Raw genomic sequence first — 20,203 nt, 5'->3', positions numbered from 1 at the left:
AGTCAGCTTTTATTAAATGCTTGCTACATGCTAGACACTTTGCTGAGCAATGAGGTAAAAAGAAAAGCTAAAACGGTCCTTACCTTCAGGGAGTTCACATTCTAATGGAGGAGTTTATTGTTCAGATTGTTCAATCTTGTCTAATTCTTTGTGATCCCATTTAGGATTTTCTTGGCAAAAATACTGTAGTGGTTCCTTCTCATTTTACTGATAAGAAAACAAAAACAAACCGGTTTACATGACTTGCCCAGAGTCACACAGCCAGTGAATGTCTGAAGTCAGAGTTGAACTCAGGTCCTCTAATGGGTGTTCTATCTGCTGTGTCACTTAGATGCCCCAGTGGAGGGGACAGTGTTCTAATAACTGGAAGGTCATCTTGAAGGGAGCAGTGTGGAACTGGGAATGCTAAGGAAGGTGGGATTTGAGCTGAGCCTTGAAGGAAAGTAGGAAAGCTGGGAGGGAGAGCAGAGGAAGAAGGCATTCCAGGCCTAGGGGACAGATTGTAAAAAGGCCCACAGATGGAATAGAGTGTTATAGGTGGAATAGTATGTAGAGCAGTGTAGTTACTTAATTTACTATCTGGATAAGGGAGTGTATGGGAAGAAGACAGCAAAGGGAGGAGGTTAATTAGTGAAAGCTTTAAATTCCAAAGAGAGCATTCACAAAGCATGGAGGCAATTTGGAGCCTTTGGGGGTTAGAGGGGGGCCTGAAACACAGTCCCACTTAACACTTTAGGAAAATCACATCACCTGAGGAGAGAATGGATTGGAACAGAGAGACTGCCTGAAAGGCTGTTGCAGCAATCCAGTATAAATGGTGAGAGTCTTCACAATGGTGGTTATCATGTGAGTAGAGAGAAATATCTATATAAGGGGTCGTGATGATAGAAATCACAAGATTGGACAACACATTGGATATGGAGGTGAGTGCAAGTGAGGAATCACAGTTGGTTCAAGGTTGTGGGCCTTGGGAACTGGAAGGATGGTGGTGATGAAGGTTTGGAATGGCCCTAGGGTGAGGGAAACGGCAAATCAATTAGAGTGATATAAAAGGATTGGCTGACGACCCCTTTATGGTTCTGTAATAAACTTGTAATGGGCCAAGTCACTTTGGTTCTGCAGTTCCTCCCGCTCCATCCAGCATAGATCCTTGATCTGTCATCCAGGGTTGGGTTTGTTTTGGCTAAGTGTGATCAATAGTACAAAGAGAGAGCAGGGAGTTCAGAGGTAAAGGATAAAATTGGACTGAGGCACTGAAGTCAAGATAGGTGAGCCAGGGTTCAGCCAAGGCAGCTTGGCCAGGACAGTGTAGCCAGGTGGCCCAACAAGGGCAGCTTATGACTTCAGACAGAATAGAGAGCATGAATGCGAAACAGAATTGGAGCAGAGGGAGAGCTGGTGTGGTAAAGGATCATCAGATAAGGGAGCTTCATGAGCGTGGAGCTGGAACGCCTGTTGGGCAATGGCAAGATGGAGAGTAGGAGCGTGAAACTGAGGTGGACTGGGAAAACTGCAGAAGTCCGTGCGCTTAAAGGAGTCAGCATGAGTGTTGAACTCCACTAGAGAAGGAAGTTTTCTAGAGACAAGAAAGAACAAGCAAGATAGATTTACAGGCTGAAATCTGAACCCCCATTGTGGGTTCAGGGATATAGTGAGAACAAACAAGGATTTGGGGATATCTCCTTGCTGTACATATCGAAAGTAGCAGAGTAACCTTTAAGAGGTATGTGGGAGCAGAGCTGCCTTAACTGATCATGAATAAAGGTTGAGCATTTTTATGAAACAATTGACTTATGCATCATTACTTCACATTATTCAATACTTGTGGTCTGAAAGGTAAGAAACCTGTTCATAGAAGAGATAAATAATGGAAAATATGTTAATGAGATTCTATGACTGCCTTCATGAGATTATCTTCCTGACGTTCCCACAATCTACATTCACATGGAATTGGTTTAATTTTTAATAGTATTTTATTTTTCCAAATACATGCAAGAATATTTTTCAATATTTACCTTTGCAAAAATTTGTGTTCCAAGTTTTTCTGTCTTTTCCCCTGCTCTTCCCCAAGATAACAAGCGATCCAATATAAGTTAAATATATGCAATTCTAAACATATTTTCATTTTTTATCATGCTGTGCAAGAAAAATCAGATCAAAAAGGAAAAAAAAAAAACACAAGCAAACAAACAACAAAAAAGTGAAAATACTATACTTCAATCTGCATTCAGTCTCCATAGTTCTCTCTCTGGATGCAGATGGCATTTTCCATCTCAAATCTATTGGAATTGCCTTAAATTAACTCATTGTTGAAAAGAGCCAAGTCCATCACAGTTGATCATTATATAATCTTGCATACAGTGTTCTCTTGGCTCTGCTCACGTCACTTAGCATCAGTTCTTGTAAGTCTCTCCAGGTCTCTCTGAAATTATCCTGCTGATCGTTTCTTATAGAACAATATATTTCGTTACATTCATAGACCATAACTTACTCAGCCATTCCCCAACTGTTGAGTATCCACTCAGTTTCTAGTTCCTCACCATTACAAAAAGGGCTGCCACAAACATTTTTGCACATGTGGGTCCCTTTCCCTCTTTTATGATCTCTGGGATATAGATCCACTAGAGATACTTTTGGATCAAAGGCTATGCAGTTTTATGGCAGGAATTGGTTTAATTATGGATGTATTACACAATTTCCACTTGGCAGCTGTTGGCATTTTGTCTTTGCAGAGTGAATTACCTATTTGTCAATATAAACACTTTTACCAAAGTCCAAGTTCTTTCGATTAAAATAAGTTTTATCTTTAAATCTTTAAATTAACCTCTATATCAGGAGATACTTAGGTTTGTTTGGAGCATTGTAGATGACAAACAGTTCACTCAATAAAGTTCAGTTGCCAGAAAACAAATAACCAAATTTGCAATATAAGCAGCCGTTAGATTTGGTAAGATTCCATATAGTTCTACTACTTGTGAACTACAAGATCTTCAAACTATGCTCTTTATATTCTTAAAGTTGATACTGTATATTCATTATTACAGAGGGGAAAATAGTTATTAGAAAATCTGAATGAATTCATTACTAAACAGATTCTAATAAACACTATAGAGCTCCATCTTCCCATCGGATTGGAAAAAAGGGACTTAGAAAACTTTTGATAATTTGTACAACATTCATATCTCATGTACATTTTATAAATCCATGAAACTTTCTTATAATCTGAAATTTTAAAATGCAAACCCAATTCTCTAGTACCAAGTCTAGAGGACTACTGATAGCCTTTCTTGCTTCAGTTTATTTTGAGGCTTAAAATTTATGAAATGTTCCAGCCACCTGAATTTATGAGCCATAAATACATTTGTCCTTTCTGCTAGAAGCTACCCATTTAGGGTCATGGTTGATTAATGTCTACTTAACTCCCAACTGTAGGTAAATTTTTTTCTATTTTTTTTTCAGTATATGGACCATCTCTATACAATTCTTACTGTCTTTTAACTTTACCAAAACCAATAATTCTTGATATGTTAACATCTATATATTTAAATATTTATTATTAACCAAAGAGAGATCACCATGTTTCCTAGACAAATGTTTCTAATATGTGAAGGTTCAAATTCATAAAGTTCTCATAAGTCCTCCAATGAAAGAGGGTTCTCACCACCCACTACTCTTAATATTTTTTAATATAATAGAAGCATCATATGCTAGGTATTCCCAAACACTAATAGTATAGCTTATAATACTTAACTATAATTCTTGAAATCTATAAGTAGCATCAATGTAAACAACTTTATGAACATTTGAAATGCAAAACATAGCAGCTTAATTCCATCAAATACCAGTTTAATTGGATACATTTACAAATCTTCTACATCAAAAAAAAAATCCACTTGTTTCTGAATTTTGGCATTCTATAATGGGTCCATTTTTTTTTTTTTTATAAATCAGCATAATACATATAGTCAATATTGGATTGCTTGCTGTCTTGGGGAAGGGAAAGGAAAAGGAAAGAGAAAGAGAAGGGAAAAAATGTGGAATTCAAAATCTTTCAAAAAATGAATGTTAAAAATTGTCTATATAAATGGAAAAAAATAAAATATTATAAGAAAAAACAGAATACACAATAAATAATGCCACGACTGCAAAAATATAATATTATTGTCCATCAATTATTATCTATAGCCCAGGTCAACTATACCATGACTGATAATTGTCCCAACTAATCTTCTGATCATCATTCTGAACTTTAATTGTTTTTAAGTCTAACATTGCTCCATGATTCCAGCTTCCTTTTCCAAATCCATATAAAGATGCCAGTTTTTGTGAAATTAGGATGGGAAATCATTAGGAAACTCCCCAAAACCCTGAGAAATAATTGTTCCTCTTTTAAATGCCTTTTTAAATTATAAACTTAACAAATGTGAACTGTTTAAAATACAAGCAACAGAAAGAGGACTGCATATGAAATCATGAACCTCTTTTATATAGTCTTTGAAGTATATATTAAATTTAACATGATATTAACAAATTTGCCCCAACTTACCTGTGTTCTCTTCTGAACTGAGAAAAATTATCTCTTCAGAAAGCTTGCTCATCCTAAAGGAGGGAAAGGAACCCACATGTGCAAAAATGTTTGTAGCAGCCCTTTTTGTAGTGGCAAGAAACTGGAAACTGAGTGGATGCCCCTCAATTGGAAAATGGCTGAAAAGTTATGGTACATGAATGCTATGGAATATTATTGTTCTGTAAGAAATGACCAGCAAGATGATTTCAGAGAGGCCTGGAGAGACTAACATGAAGTGATGCTAAGTGAAATGAGCAGAACCAGGACATCATTGAACACAGCAATATCAAGATTATAGGACGATCATTTCTGATAGACATGGCTCTTTTCAAAAGTGAGGTGATTCAAACCAGTTCCAATTGTTCAATGACGAAGAGAGCCATCTACACCCAGAGAGAGAACTGTGGGAACTGAGTGTGGATCACAACATGACATTCTCATTCTCTCTGTTGTTATTTGCTTGCATTTTGTTTTCTTTCTTAGTTTCTTTTCCTTCCTTCTTGATCTGATTTTTCTTGTGCAACAAGATAACTGTATAAATATGTATACATATATTGGATTTAACATGTATTAGACTATCTGCCAGCTAGGGGAACGAAGTGGGGTAAAGAGGGGAAAATTTGGAACAAAAGGGTATGCAAGGGTCAATGTTGGAAAAATTACCCATGCATATGCTTTGTAAATAAAAAGCTTTAATTAAAAAAAGAAAGAAAGAAAGAAAGCTTGCTCAGCTGGCAACAAATAGAAGCTTTTCTCTCTCTTCATTCCAATGTTGATGTTACTGTTCAGTTTTGTGAATAACTAAGAAATATTTCTTTTTGTCTGTGTTTCACTTTTCCAAATTTTCACTGTATCATTAGATCTAGTTTCTTCTTTTCTCACTATTGCTGCATGTCTTGCAATTTAATATTCTTATGTGATAGACCCATTTTAAAAGTTTGTTGTTTTAATTTTTAAACATGCTGGAGTTCAAACTGCACTGGCTTCTTGCAAAGTTTCTTGAATCAATGACATAACTTTATTGGGTTATCTGAAATGAAAACTTACAGATTTCCAAAAAGTTTTATTTTTCCTATCCATTATTCTTCAGTGCTATGGTACTATAGTTACAATTAGTTCTGTACATATTTTGCTTCAATGGGCTAAATGATCGTGTGCCACCAAATCATTTACTCATTTACTCTTCCCCTCCCCCCCAATTTCTTATTTTAAAGAGGAAAAATTAAAAGACAGAAGCTACTAGAAGGGAGAGGAAGAGACTAAATAGCTTTTCATAATAAATCAACAATTTGCCTTGAGAAGCGACAAGTAAAAGGAACTTTCAATTTTGGGACTGAATCTGCAAAAATTCTTATTCAGTATTAAGAGATAACTGAAACCCTGCAGTGCCATTACTGAGTCTGTATCCCAAGGAAATCATAAAGTAGGGAAAAGGACCCACGTGTGCAAAAATGTTTGTAGCAGTTCTTTTTTTGTGGTAGCTAAGAATGGGAAAAGGAGTGGAGGCCCATCAATTGGGGAATGGCTGGATAAGATGTGGTATATGAAGGTAATAGAATATTGTTATTTATTTTAAAAAATTATGAATAAGCTGATTTTAAGAAGGCCTGGAAAGATTTACATGAACTGGCGCTAAGTAAAACGAGCAGAACCAGGAATACATTGTACACAATAACAGCAAGAATATGCGATGACCAACTGATGAAAGATTTGTTTCTTTTCAATGGTTCAGTGATCCAAAGCAATCCCAATTGACTTTGGACAGAAAATGCTGTTTTCAGAAAAAGAACTATGAAGATTGAATGAAAACACATGCTATGTTCATTTCTTTTTTCTGTTTTGATCTCTTCCGTGTTTTTTTTTTCCCTTTTGCTCTGATTTTTCTCTCCCAATATGATTCCTAAAGCAATATATATTAAAAATTGGAAAATATTTAACAAAATAAATAAAAATTTTAAAGAAGATACAGTACAAGGTTTGAGGGAATCCTTTACTCCCGTCTCCATGCATGAAAAAAAAAGAGAATAAAAGAATAGCCTCAATAAAAGTAGTTAAATTTCTTAATTTCCATTTTAACAATCTTTAAATTCTGAGAAAAACTTCACTATGAAATTCAGTATAAACTTGATTTTTATTCCATTATATATCACATGTTCATATTCAAAAGTTCATTTTTATTTGATTCTTATATATTATCATAAATTTAATCTTAAATGAAGTATGTTTTTTCAATATTTAAATAAAATATTTTTTAAGTGTGTTTTTTTCTCTTGGCAATTAACATGTATTTTAGCCCTGAAGCAGCTAGATTAGGGGAAAAGAAGACTTCCATTTAAATTAGGAAAATTCTTGTTTCCTTTGAAACTGATTAGCAGGAGTTAATCATATACAAGTGTTTATGATTATAATTTTGTTGTTGTTAAGTCGTTTTCAGTCATGTGTGACTCTTCACAACTCCATTTGGGGTTTTCTTGGCAAAGATCCTGAAGTTATTTTGTCATTTCCTTTTCCAAATCATTTTACAGATAAGGAAACTGAGGCAGACAAGGCTAAGTGACTTGCCCAGAACAGCAGGGAAGTGTCTGAGGCTGATTTGAACTGCAGTTTGCCTGACTCCAGCCTCAAAGCTCTATCTAAGGAGGGACCTTAGTGCCTTTTCTGCTAATAGTTTATTTTTTAATTTGCAATTTTTTTCAAGTTTCCATCTTTTATCCAGATTGATGGACCTTCCTAGAATCATTCTAAGTATAATAAATCTAAAAATGAATAAGGTATACAAACAATAAGCTAGCAGTATCTTTCTCAGTTAGGCAGAAATACTTAACTTAGTGCTACCTCCTCTTGTGCTACAAGATCATTTTTATACAAATCAGGAAGATGTAGTAGAAAGATAGACGGCCATATCTGACTATACCCTGACAGACCAAGAGCTAGCATCCAGGGCCAGGAAATTCCACGGTTCTCAAACAAAACTAATGGACACCAGCACTGTCAAGACGAGAAAGCTTGCTGTCTTCCAGTAAATCAAAGCTACAGTTAAATTCAGATCTTAAGACCTTCAGTGAATACCAAAGCCAGCTTACCCACAAGGACCAAGACCCCTTCAAGCAAAATTCATTTAAATGCAATCACCAGAAACAGACTCCTACACATCAACGGTGGAAAATTCAAAACCTTCCTGCACACTGTCAGAGGGATCTGGATGGCACATGGATAGAGTTCTGGAATCAAGAAGATTTGGATTTCAAAATACTATCAATCAATTTATGAAGCACTTACTATGTGCCAGGCACTTTGCCACATTAAGCAAATCACTTAATCTCTATTTGCTCAGCTTTTCCAGCTGTAAAATGGGGATAATAATAGCACCTATCTCCTAAAGGTATTATGAGGATCAAATGACATCATATTTGTAAAGCATTTGGCACAGCTCCTAATACATATAAATACTAGCTGTTATTATACATCTCAAACAGTTAATAAAGACTTATCAAGTATTGACAACACAACCTAGTTTCAAAAGAAAAGGGCCACAGCGAAAGAACTCTAGGAAATGACTAAAAACCATTACATTGAATTCCCAATCCCTATATTTTTGCCCACCTGCATTTTTGATTTCCTTCACAAGCTAATTGTACAATATTTCAGAGTCTGATTATATTTGTACAGCAAAATAACGGTTTGGTCATGAATACTTATTGTGTATCTAATTTATATTTTAATATATTTAACATCTACTGGTCATCCTGCCATCGGGGGGAAGGGGTGGGGGGTAAGAGGTGAAAAATTGGAACAAGAGGTTTGGCAATTGTCAATGCTGTAAAGTTACCCATATATATAAGTTGTAAATAAAAGGCTATTAAAAAAAAAAAAACTAAAAGGGCCAGCCTCAAACCCCCAGAATTAGCTTACACTGAGTAGTAAAACAGGAAAATCCCAGCAGGGATTTATCAGGGCTTTCCAGAAGATGGCATCCATCTAGGGGAGGGAGTGGGTGGAAGGAGGGGAAAAATTGGAACAAAAGGTTTGGCAATTGTCAATGCTGTAAAATTACCCATTCATATAACTTGTAAATAAAAAGCTATTAAAAATTAAAAAAAAAAAAGAAGAAGAAGACGCTATCAAGCCAAACTTAATTTTGTTTTGGCAATCCAACTGAGGCAGTCTAGCAAGGAGTCCAGCCCTCACCAAAATGGGGCCTGGAATGTTGACCTGGGAAGACAGCTCCTTCCCACCAATCCTGGTCGTCATAATTTGAGATTAGTTACATATGTCAGAGTAACAGCACCAGAATTATTGAAGAATTAATTTACCACTCTGCATTTTCTGACTTTACCAAAGTATTTTTATCATGTGTAGCCAAAAGGAAAGGCCCAGGTTATGGATACACTAATCAAATGTCTTAGCCAAATGACCTGAACTAAAGTATACTTGAATAGTTTTTAATTTTTTGAGAACAGAAAAAATTAAATGAGGGTGGTACAAACTTGGGAGATTAATGAAGGTATACAATGTTGGAAGAAAAATGAAAGCATACAAAACAGTCAGTGAAGCTCAGCAGCTAAGTGGGAGTTTGGGGAATATTCTGAGAAAAAGGTTATATATTTATGAATAATTGATTGCAGCTGTTTGAGTAGGTACTTTCCATTGTTCTAGCTAAAGGCAGAAAGGGTTCTCATGGGAATGAAAATTTCTCATACTCCTTTAGGGTAGCAAGGCCTAGCTAGCCTGCAGAGTCCTCTGCAGTAACATCAACCTTTCTAAAAGCACAACAAATAAGGGCAAGCTACCAGCCCTAATTCTATGAATGCCTAATGATATACCATCTTCCATACTTGTATTGTCTTTAGTCAACAAACATTTATTATTTATATGAATGCTGAACTAGACCTGTCTCACTGTTGGGTATTTAATCATGAAAGTTACCTATTTTAGGGTTATTCAACTTCATTTCTCTTCCCCATGAGAGTTCTGAGACATTGTGTTTCAGTTAATATAAATGTTATTGTGCTGTTCAGTAGTGTCCAACTTTTCACGCCCATATTTCTGCTTTTCTTTGCAAAATATACTGGAGTGCTTTGCAATTTTCTTCTTCAATTTATTTTACAGATAAGGAAACTGAGGCAATCAAGTTAAGTGACTTGCCATGAGTCACACAGCTAGTATGAGTCTGAAACTGGATTTGAACTTCCAGACCCAGTGCTCTTCCCACTGCCTAGCTGCCCCTAATTAATATAAACAAAATCAGGCTTTATTTTTACTTTCAAAGGGAAATCTCAAAGATGGGTACACTCATTGATGAGATAGACCTCCATCCAATGTGATTTAAATACTATTAAGTGACTGCAGGGTTAAAATCACATTAGATGGAGACCATTAAGTGACTAGGGGGGCCCACCATAATGCAGAGTGATGGACCAAGAATCAGATTCATTTTTGTGAGTTCAATTCTGGCCTCAGACACAAGTTGTGTGATCCTAAGCAAGTCACTTAACCCAGTTTGCCTTAATTTTTTTATCTACAAAATGAGCTGGAGAAGAAAATGACAAACCATTCCATATCTCTGCCAAAAAAAACTCCAAATCAGGTCGTGAAGAATAAGATCTGACTGATACAACATAAGTGATTGGGGATAGTGGATTGGGGAAGAGTTGAGGTATCCGAAGCCCTGGACTAGTAGGAAGGGTCACCTAAACTTAATATTGAAAAATAGAAAGGATATCAGAGGTAGGGCAAGCCACCAGAGTCTGTATGGGATATTCTCATGGAGTTGATGGGACAGTTTTAGTTATGATGCATGAGTCTCAATACATGTGGACAGGGTGGCCACACTCAAGGAAGAATCCCTGGAACCTCATGGCTAGACCTGTGAACTCTGCAGAAGAAACTTGTAAATGAATTGAACAAAACTGATTTCATCTCTCCCCCAACCCCTTCCCTCTTTCAAGCTTCTCTGTTTCTGTCAAAGGCACTACCATCCATTCTTTGAGCTTCATAATCTAAGAACAATTTTTGACTTCTCACTCTCATCATCCCATACATCCAGTCATTTGCCAAAACTTGCCATTTCTGCCTTCACAGTATCTCTTGTTTCTGAACCCTTCCCTCTACATACAGCCACTACCTTGGTTTAGGCCTTCATCGTGCAAGGGCATCCTAATGAATCTCCTTGCCTCTCCCCACTCCAGTCCATCCTCCACACTGCTGCCAGAGTCATTTACATTATGTCCAGATCTGACCCTGCTCAATCAACTCCACTGGCTCCTTGTTGTCTCTGGTTGGTTGGTTGTAGTCCTTTGTTACTGAAGGGGTCCCACTATGTTGGAGTCAAGGTAAAGTGTGTCTGACTGTGGTTGATCAGATCAATACAAGTTCAGAAGACTCTAGGATACAATATAAATTCTTTTTAGACCTTAAAGTTTTTTACAACTTGGCCCTAGTCTGTCTTTTTAACCTATCTGGAGATTACTCCCCTTCCCACAATCTGGGATCCAACTCCACTGACCTCTCTTTTCCTCACACAGGGTACTCCATTTCCCATCTCTTTGCTAGTAACACTGGCCCTTCTACATACCCAGCATGAACTCCCTCCTTACCTTTTCATCATTGTTCTTCCCTTGAGATACAACTGAAGCACTACATTAGCCTTTCCTGATTTCCCCGATAATGCCCTCTCTGAAACTACCTCCCTCCTTTAACCATTTTGTATTTATTCTCCTTATATTTATTCCTTGTGTGTATGTGTGTGTGTGTGTGTGTGTGTGTGTGTACTGATTGTCTCCATTAAAATGTAAGCTCATTGAGGGCAAGGACTGTCTAATTTTTATCATTGTATGCCCAATTCCTAGTACAGTGCCTGGTGCGTAGTAAATGCTTAATAAATATTTTTCCATTGATTATAACTTTGCCTCAAAAAAGAGGGGAATATAGGCCTTTTTTAATGAATTTTATTTGCAGATCTACATTCTACCTTTCCCATATATCCTTTCCTCCCCCACTGAGAAAACAAGGAAAATAAAATCCCTATTATAAATGTATATAGTCAAGCAAAAAATAACCATTGGATATGTCCCCTCAAAATATGCCTCAATTTGTTCTCTGAGTTTATCACCTCTCTAAAAAGAGGTAATTTTCATGTTTCATCTTGAATCTTCTGGAATTGTGTTAGAGCATTGTGTTGACTGGCACTCCTAAGTCCAAGTTGTTTATCCTGACAATATTGCTGTTATTTTATAAATAATTTTTCTAATTCTTTCCATCTCATTTAGTATCAACTCATACAAATCTTTCCTCATTTCTATGACCCTATCCCGTTCATTATCTCTTACAGTATAATAAAACACTAATGTACCTTGGGGCAGAGGGGCAGACACTGAATATGGGAACTTATCAGATGTGGGGCTTCTTTCCTTTTAATAAAACTTTTTTTGATGGATGATTATGGAGTATGTTTTCAAGTAGAAAATTTGTGCCAGTCTCTGAAGATATCCAGCAGATAGATTTTTTTAAAACTATAGACCATATCAACAATGCTGTAAAAGCTATTAAATTGTATATATTCTTCCACACAGTGATAATCCTACAGGAGCTAAAGCCCTAGAGAGATCAAAGAATGAGGACAAGTTCCCATATGTACAAATAAATGGATATCCATCAATTGGAGAATGACTGAACAGGTTATGGGATGAATATGAAGGAATACTCTTGTGCCATAAAAAAATAATCAATGGGATAGTTTCAGAAAACATGGCAAGATTTATGTGAACTGATGTAGAATGAAGTAAGCAGAACCAGAATAATAGTTTGTACAATAACAACAATGTTACAAAGGTAATGAACTTTGAAGACTTAGTAACTGTTCAATATAGTGACCAACCACAAATCCAGAGGACACATGATGAAACATGCTGTGCATTTCCAGATATAGAGCAAATGAACTCAGAGTGCAGATTAAAATATATTTTCTTTTCTTTCTGGTTTTTTTTTTGGACATGGCTTATGCAGGGATTTCTTTTGCATGACAGATGTATATATTTGGTTTTTGTTTGTTTGTTTTTGGTGAGGCAGTTGGGGTTAAGTGACTTGCCCAGGCTCACACAGCTAGGACGTATTAAGTGTCTGAGGTAATATTTGAACTCAGGTCCTCCTGACTTCAAGGCTGATGCTCTATACATTGCATCACCTACCTGCCCCATATGTATATATTTGTAATGGATTTTGTTTTTCTTGTCTTCTCTATAGATGGGAAATGGGGGAGGGAGAGGGAGATAATTTGGAACTGAAAATAAAATGGAATTTTAAAAAAACAGACACATCTTTTTTGCTTTTTAAAAAGTTTGTATTTGTTTTTAACTTTTTGGGGTTTTTTGTTTCACTGTCACTTTCTAGTGATTTCACCTAACAGAATCCCGTTTGTAACATTTTCTCCCTTCCCCCAACTCCTCATCCTTCCCACTAACCACCCTTCCGCCACAAAAAAAGCCCCCAGCAACACAAACATATCAATTATGGCTTATTGTAGGCATCATTCCATAATTTTAGTCCACCTCCTCAAAGGAAGGAAATGTTTTGTCTAGCAGATCGCATGTCCCCAAATTTGTGAAGGAAGACTCAAGCCAAGAAAAGTGTAACATTGCCCCAAATCTATCCAGACATGTTGCACTGCTGGAGGATCTTAGACACAGAGGTAAGAAGGTATGGCTTAAAAGTCCCTTAATACAGAATATCAGTGGTTCTGGAAGGGGAGCTGGTGGGCCTTCCTAACTCTTTACCTTATAGAAATCTTGCCATTTTTAACTCAAAGCAGCCACCATTAGGAAATAGAGGAGAGGCAAAAGTTGCAGTACATGGGTAAGATGGGGAAGAAAGCAGCTTCAGACAAAATGAAGATGAGATGGTCTCTTCCTATCCTCTGCAAACCATCCACCAACCCCCGCTAATTTACCCAGGGGACTGAGGACTGGATGGTTTTCAAAGGTGTTGGCAAGGATCTGGTTCCTGGCAGATAAGTCAGTGGGGAATGTCCCAGATGGGTAGCCAGGGAAGACTCAAAGTTGTCTTTTCTCCATCTGCAGCCCCAGAAAATTCTTGGCACAAAATGTTACAGTACCCACGAGCCTTTCATTGTTCATGCTTGGGGCTGCTGTCTCCAGTCGGGCGAGTTGTGGAGCATTCTATGGGATTCAATGAAAAAGAACACACAGGTCAGTATTTTCCTTCATGTGACAAGATCAGACACTGATTAATGCCCAATTTCAACTCACACACATGCATTGTTGCCAAGGGTTTGGCTTGATCTAATTCAGGAAGATCATGATAAAATGGAAAGAATACTGGCCATCAAATCAGAAGGTCAGAGGTCCAGTTTGGGTTTTGCCATTTGTTGTAGGTAGAAATATGGACAGATTGCCTCTTCTCTCTCTCAGCTTCTATGTTTTCATCTATAAAATACTGTTAATACACTTACACTAGATATCTTATTGTTGGGAAAATACCTTCCACCAAAAGATGGTACATAGGAGTAGCTATTAGGAAAACTACTTATGGCATATGTTTTGAGCCATGATAAGTAAGAGCATTCTAAAAGATGAGGGAGGTCCTATATCCATAGCTTTATCTATAGAAAATATATCTGTAAATGATTTACATTTATAGATGATAATAATATAGAACACATGGGTGGGAAGTAATAAAAGCCTCGTTACCTTCATTTCCTCTCTGTTTTCCTCCCCTCGTACACTCTGTCCATTTTTTATTGTTCATTACTTTCTCTACCAGAATTTCCCCTGTTTACAGAATTTTCAGTCATACTGCTAATAAATGGCAAAACTGGAATTTAAACTTAGATCCTCTAACTCTAGGGCAGAGCTCAATCCATTTCATTATGCCTGAATCAACTCCTTATCAGATCACATCAATCACTCAATCAAAAAAAAAAGTGATCAAATAATCATTTATTAGGGTCAGGAACTGCTAAGCACTAAGAAACAAAGAGAGACAAAATACACAAAACAGTCCCTGACCTCAAGAAGCTAAGGTACTAATGGTAGTGATAACATGAAAAAGGGATGGGAGTAGAGGGAAGGCTTCCTGCAGAAGATGGAAATTAAGCTGAGTGCTGGAAAAGGGCTGGAATATCAAGAAGTGAAGATGAAGAGAGTGAGCCAGTGTAAAGTCCTGAAAAAGAATGTCGGAGTGAAGAGCAGCAACTGTTATTGAACACCAGAGTCTATGGTGGGAGCAAAGGCTGAGAAGACAGGCTAAGAAGGAAGAGGCCAGCTTGTGAAGAGCATTGAAAGCCCTCTTTGGTCCTGTAGGCCATTGGGAGATGCTAGAATGCTATAAGAAAAAGGCATTGATAGACCAGAGCACATTCAGAGCAGCTGACTGAGATGTGAGGAAGCTCAACAACATGTTTTCTGGACATCCACTGAGAAGATGGGATATTTGTACCTGGTGAACAGGAAACTTGGGGGAAGAGGGGATAGCCTGACTCCCTTATAATATTTGAAGGGCTATTTATTATAGAGAAGTTATACTAATTTCAGTCCAAAATCAAGGAGAATTTTCTGACAACCCAAGTCCATGTAGAATAGAAGGAAGACATGGAGTCAGAAGAGAAACAATTTTGAATTCCATATTTATCATCTATTTGTGGCATTAGACAATCCTCAACTTCTCTGAGCCATAGTTTCCTCATTTGTCAAATGAGGTGATGATTTTTTAAAAATATGATATGATATGGGTAATGGTAATAATATATTCCTTACTTCAAAAGGATGTCAACTAATCAATAACCATTTATTAAGTACCTATGTGCCAAGACTGGGCAAAATACCAGAAGTCATGAGTAAAGCTCTTTTCAAACCTTATAGCACCTCACATATTATTCTAAAAGCCATGGGCTGCCTCATAAGATAATGGATTCACTGTCATTGGAGGTCTTCAGGTAGACTCTGATCACTGAAAGGATTCCCATTCAGATACAAATTAAACTGAAAGACCTAGAAATAAAAAATGGTGATTTGGGAAGGGGGAATCATCACTTTGGAAATACAGACATAATACTGAAAAACAACAAGGATCATAAATTAGGGCAGCTACACAGTGCAGTGAATAGATCTTCCCAAGTTCAAATCTGACCTCAGATACTTACTAGTTATGAGACACTAGGTATGTCATTGAAAAAAAGGATTATTAACAACCAATGATTTGAGGAAATTCTGATTTCCCCCTTTTTGTTTTTCCCTCATTTCAAATCTCTTGAAGGTTGAACTAATCTTGTTTTTTATCCAGACCTCACTCAGGTGGAGAAACTATTGTGTTCTACTCAGGTTTAGATAAAGAAAAATTCTTTGAATAGATTGCCCAAGACTGGAGGTAACTTGGAAGTAAATGACATAATCAAAGATTATTGTAATATTCTCTCATTGTTAACCAATCGTAGTTGACTGCCATCCTTAGGCATTTCTAATAGGTATATAAGCCTTGAGCCCTCTATCATCATTGTCTTTGCTTTGAGAGAGAGATAGCCAAATGACCGTGCTATTATTAAAATGCTGGCATTATTAACAAAATGATTAAATTACCCAGAAATTATATCTCTCAAATATTTTTAAATGCTATATCACTTGACGCTGTTAGCTCAGTTTCCTCATCTGTAACATGAACCGGAGGAGGAAATGGAAAACTGCTCCAGTATCTCTGCCAAGAAAATCCCAAATGAGGTCATGGAGTCAGACATGATTGAAATGGCTGGACAACAATAAGGATCATGAATTTCTCCACCCCACCTCAGCCCATCAAGTACCCTATCTCTAGCCCCTTACCCTATGCACTCTGGTGCAAGGCCCAGTACCAGAGCCTTGTTGCCCTCTAGAAGTCAGGGTGGACTAGTGAAAACAGTGTTCCTCTTGGAGTCAAGACTCAGCATCTGGTTACCTCTGTCCCTTACTGACTATCTGACTTGGAACAAGTTATTGAACAAGACTTGGAACAATGCTGGGGTTCAACCTCCTCACCAGTGAAATGGAAATAAGCACATAGATAGACCCAGGCAATGTCACAGGGGTTTGTAAGGATCCAATTCAATAATGTTTATTCACATTTCCCGTGGTGCTGAGGGTGCTTTCCCAGTGGTCGGCACAAGTGTTATTAGTCTCAGCTTACAGACAAGGAAATTGAGCTTCAAAAAGTCTAAATGGAGGCAGCTAGGTGGTGCAATGGATAGAGCACTGGCTCGGGAGGATCTGAGTTCAAATTCAGCCTCAAACACTTACTAGCTATGTGACTCTAGGCAAGTCACTTAACCCTGTTTGCCCGGGAAAAAAAAAAAAAAAAAAAGCCTATTACCTAACCTTAGTTAGAGCCAGTAATGTCTTAGACCCTCACCATTCAGCTCTGGGCTTCTCCCCCAGCGAGGAGCCATCCCCAACTCCTGGAGCACTCTACCAATTGATCTCCCTGGTTCCCTTCAAGCCCCACCTTCAATCCCATCCTCTCCAGGAAGCCTTCCCAGTCCTCTTCATTGCAGGGACTTCTCTGTGGTTATTTCCCGTATCCAGCACAGAGCTTATTTGTATGCATTGTTTGCATTTTGCCTCCCCCTTAGATTGTAAACTCCTTAAGGGCAGGGGCTAGGAATTGCCTCTTTTTGTGTCCCCGGTGTTTAGCATAGTGCCCGGCACTAATAAATGTTTATTGACTGACTGAATGGAACTGAACTGAGTCCCTTTGCTCGGGTGTTTCCCCACTACACAGCTAATAGACATAAGGCACTTGTGTAATTGTGCCCGCAGTCGCTGCAGTCGTGTCCCATTCTTTGTGACCCCATTTGGGGCTTTCTTGGCAGAGATACTGGAATTGGCCATTTTTAGTCCCTTTTATAGATGGGAAACTGAGGCAAACAGGGTTGAGCGGCCTGCCCAGGTTCACACAGCTAGGAAGTGTCTAAGGCTGGATGAAGACCCAGCACGCTAACCACCTGGCAGCTCAGCTGCTCCAAAATAGCATACAAATATGTGAATACAGTTGTAAGGCCATACAGGAAGCTCAGCTGTTCAGATCACAAACCCCTGGTGAGAGTTAGGCAAATGGCAGAGTGAATACCCAGGAAGAAAGGAATGGGTCTCTGTCTATAGGAAGCATCATTGTGGAACTGCTTTTGTATAAAGTCACAGAAAGAGCACCGTGTGAGAATGCATTCATTGAAGATGTGTGTGTGTGTGTGTGTGTGTGTGTGTGTGCACTTACAGGTGACCTTCTAGAGACAAAAACTCCTGCCTTATCTCAAACTCCACTTGTACATTGGTTTTAAGTGCCCGTCTTCCTACTTCTGATATTGAGCTCTGTATTTCCTTGCACAAAAGACTTATTAGTTCGATGAAAAGGAAACCCACAAATATATAACTTTAAGTGTGTTAACAGCCTATCTGACTGTGAACCATTGATGTCTCCCAAAGTGGGGATGAGGGCAGTATCTGCTGGGAGGATTCAGCCATCCCACCCACCTTGTGGGCCTCCTTAGAGTAGGAGGCAGGGTTAAGGAGCCGTCAGGAGGAGTCTAGCTAACGGAGCAACAGCAGGAAAGCGCAGTGGTCTGGAGAAAGGCAGCGATGGCGGAAGGTCCAGGGGCTGCCCAGGGAAGTGGGGGGAGGGACCTGAGCCTAATCTAGGCGGGCTTGTTGCTGTCATGCAGCCGCCTCTGGGAGTGCTGGAGGCCCGAAGATAAGCAGAGACTCCCTTGAAACTGCCGGGAAGAGTCAGAGTACAGCCGAGGCCGTGGCAGTCAGGGCTGCCGTGGTATCTTTAGTTCTAACCATAGTACAGAGATGTTAAGGCACCGAGGTGCCCCCCATACTGTACGGCAGGGAAAGTGCTGGGAACAGGGTGAAGGACTCCCTGTTGTTACAGGTACCAAAGGAGAGAGAAAGAGAGACTGAGAGAGACAGGGACAGGGAGAGAGACTAAGACTGAGACAGCAACAAGGAGAGACAAAGACAGAGATAGAGACAGGGAGGAGACAGAGAGACACACAGAGAGAAACAGAGACAGTGAAAGAGAGAGAGAGAGAGAGAGACAGAGAAACAGAGAGAGAGACAAAGGCAGAAACAGACTGAGACTGATACAGTAGCAAGGAGAGACAAAGAGAGATAGAGACAGGGAGGAGACAGAGAGACACACAGAAAGAGACAGAGAAAGGGAGAGACAGACAGGAGACAGAGACACAAAGAGAGACAAAGACTGGGAACAACAGAGAGACAGCAACAGGGAGAAACAGAGACAGAGAGAGAGCGAAAGAGACAGACTGGGAATGACAAAGAGAAACAGGGAGAGAGAGAGAAAAAGACAGAGAGACAGACAGAAAGGGGAGGATTGCAGAATACTAGAGATCAAAGGGACCTCAGAGGTCATCTGCCCCTCATTCTACAGACAGGAACCTAAAGCCTGGAGATGCTGAAGGTCTCACAGGGCTCAATGGCATTTCAATGTCCTTTTTACAACACGATTTCTATGACCTTGGAAAAACTTTTTTGGGTTTCAAGTTCTTCCTCTATTAAATGAGGGTCATGTTTGTCCTTCTGACCTCATAAAGTTATTGTAAAGAAAGTGCTTTGTAAGAAGCCATCAAGGGCTAGACCCCCATGAATGTATTATCTACACTCCACTCCCAGACTTCTCCTTTCTCTTGGTCTCCATCCAGCCTCCCCTTGGGTCGGATTCAGTGACTCACCTAAAAGAGAGCTGGACATCAGGGTCTATATTGTCAGCCCAGTTATTTCTTGGTATTTCTTTATCACTTCATTGGCCTTCAGGGTCAAATGGGTGAGGATGTGATGGAGACTGGAGAAATGAAGATGAAACTGAGCCTCGAGATCCAGCTTCTCTCCTCTCTTCCCTTCTTCTTCATCTTCCTCCTCGTCCTCCTCGTCTGAGCTGGTGATCTTGACCTTCAACTTGTCCCTGGGTAGCAGCCCATTGTCCACATCTACTCGGATGGATTTGAGCATAGTGTAGTAGCTGTAGAGGTCATGGATACCTGCCTCACCTGGGAGGGTCTCATGGCCTGGCTCCTCCAGGGCCACGTCCCTCAGGAGGCTGGGGATCATGATCACCTGCTCCATGTTCCTCACAGTAGCTGAATACCTGTCCATAACGGTAAGCAGGCAGTTTTGGGGGTAGGGTTTGTTTAGGACCTGCATCGTTGGTTCTTGCAGTGTCACTGCTCAGGGAGATGCTTGAAGATTTGCAAATAGCCTGGTTATTTATAGGCTGTTCTCCAAGGGTGATCTCGGGCCAGGAGGGAAGAGGCTGACATAGGGCAAGGAGAGTGGAATGGATTAATCTTAGCCAGTGGATAAACGCCTCGCTATCTCTAACCAATCTGAAGAACCCCAGGGTAGGATCAGGTGACTGAATCATTCTGGTCTTGATAAAGCAAATGGCCATTCTCTCCCTGGCAACCTTCTGCTTGTTAACAGAAGACCAGGGCTTCTGGCCAGCATGCCCTGTGGTCTGAGGCTATGTTGCAATACAGTGATGATGGAAGATTTTCAGTTTTACATTGCATGCAATACATTAGCTTGGGATCAGGAAATTTTTCCTGATCAAATCTGATAATACATCTCCCCACTCTGT

At 39.0% G+C, this 20,203-nt stretch overlaps 1 protein-coding gene across 1 annotated transcript; it reads right to left on the bottom strand.

The window, feature by feature from the left end:
- Positions 1–13,364: 13,364 nt before the first annotated feature.
- Positions 13,365–19,955, bottom strand: THRSP (thyroid hormone responsive). The gene is made up of 2 exons (XM_003764689.4): positions 19,299–19,955; positions 13,365–13,740 (listed from the first exon to the last, which is right to left on the bottom strand). Exon 1 carries the CDS (start codon positions 19,765–19,767, stop codon positions 19,324–19,326), a length of 444 nt encoding a protein of 147 aa, XP_003764737.1. The 5' UTR covers positions 19,768–19,955; the 3' UTR covers positions 13,365–13,740; positions 19,299–19,323.
- Positions 19,956–20,203: the final 248 nt, after the last annotated feature.

This window comes from Sarcophilus harrisii, chromosome 3 (assembly GCF_902635505.1).
Source record: "Sarcophilus harrisii chromosome 3, mSarHar1.11, whole genome shotgun sequence".
Classification (NCBI taxonomy): domain Eukaryota; kingdom Metazoa; phylum Chordata; class Mammalia; order Dasyuromorphia; family Dasyuridae; genus Sarcophilus; species Sarcophilus harrisii.
This window is presented reverse-complemented; position numbering and strand designations above follow the sequence as displayed.

Coding starts and splice junctions, on each gene's coding strand:
- THRSP (XM_003764689.4), bottom strand. CDS start 19,767: ATGCAGGTCCTAAACAAACCCTACCCCCAAAACTGCCTGCTTACCGTT.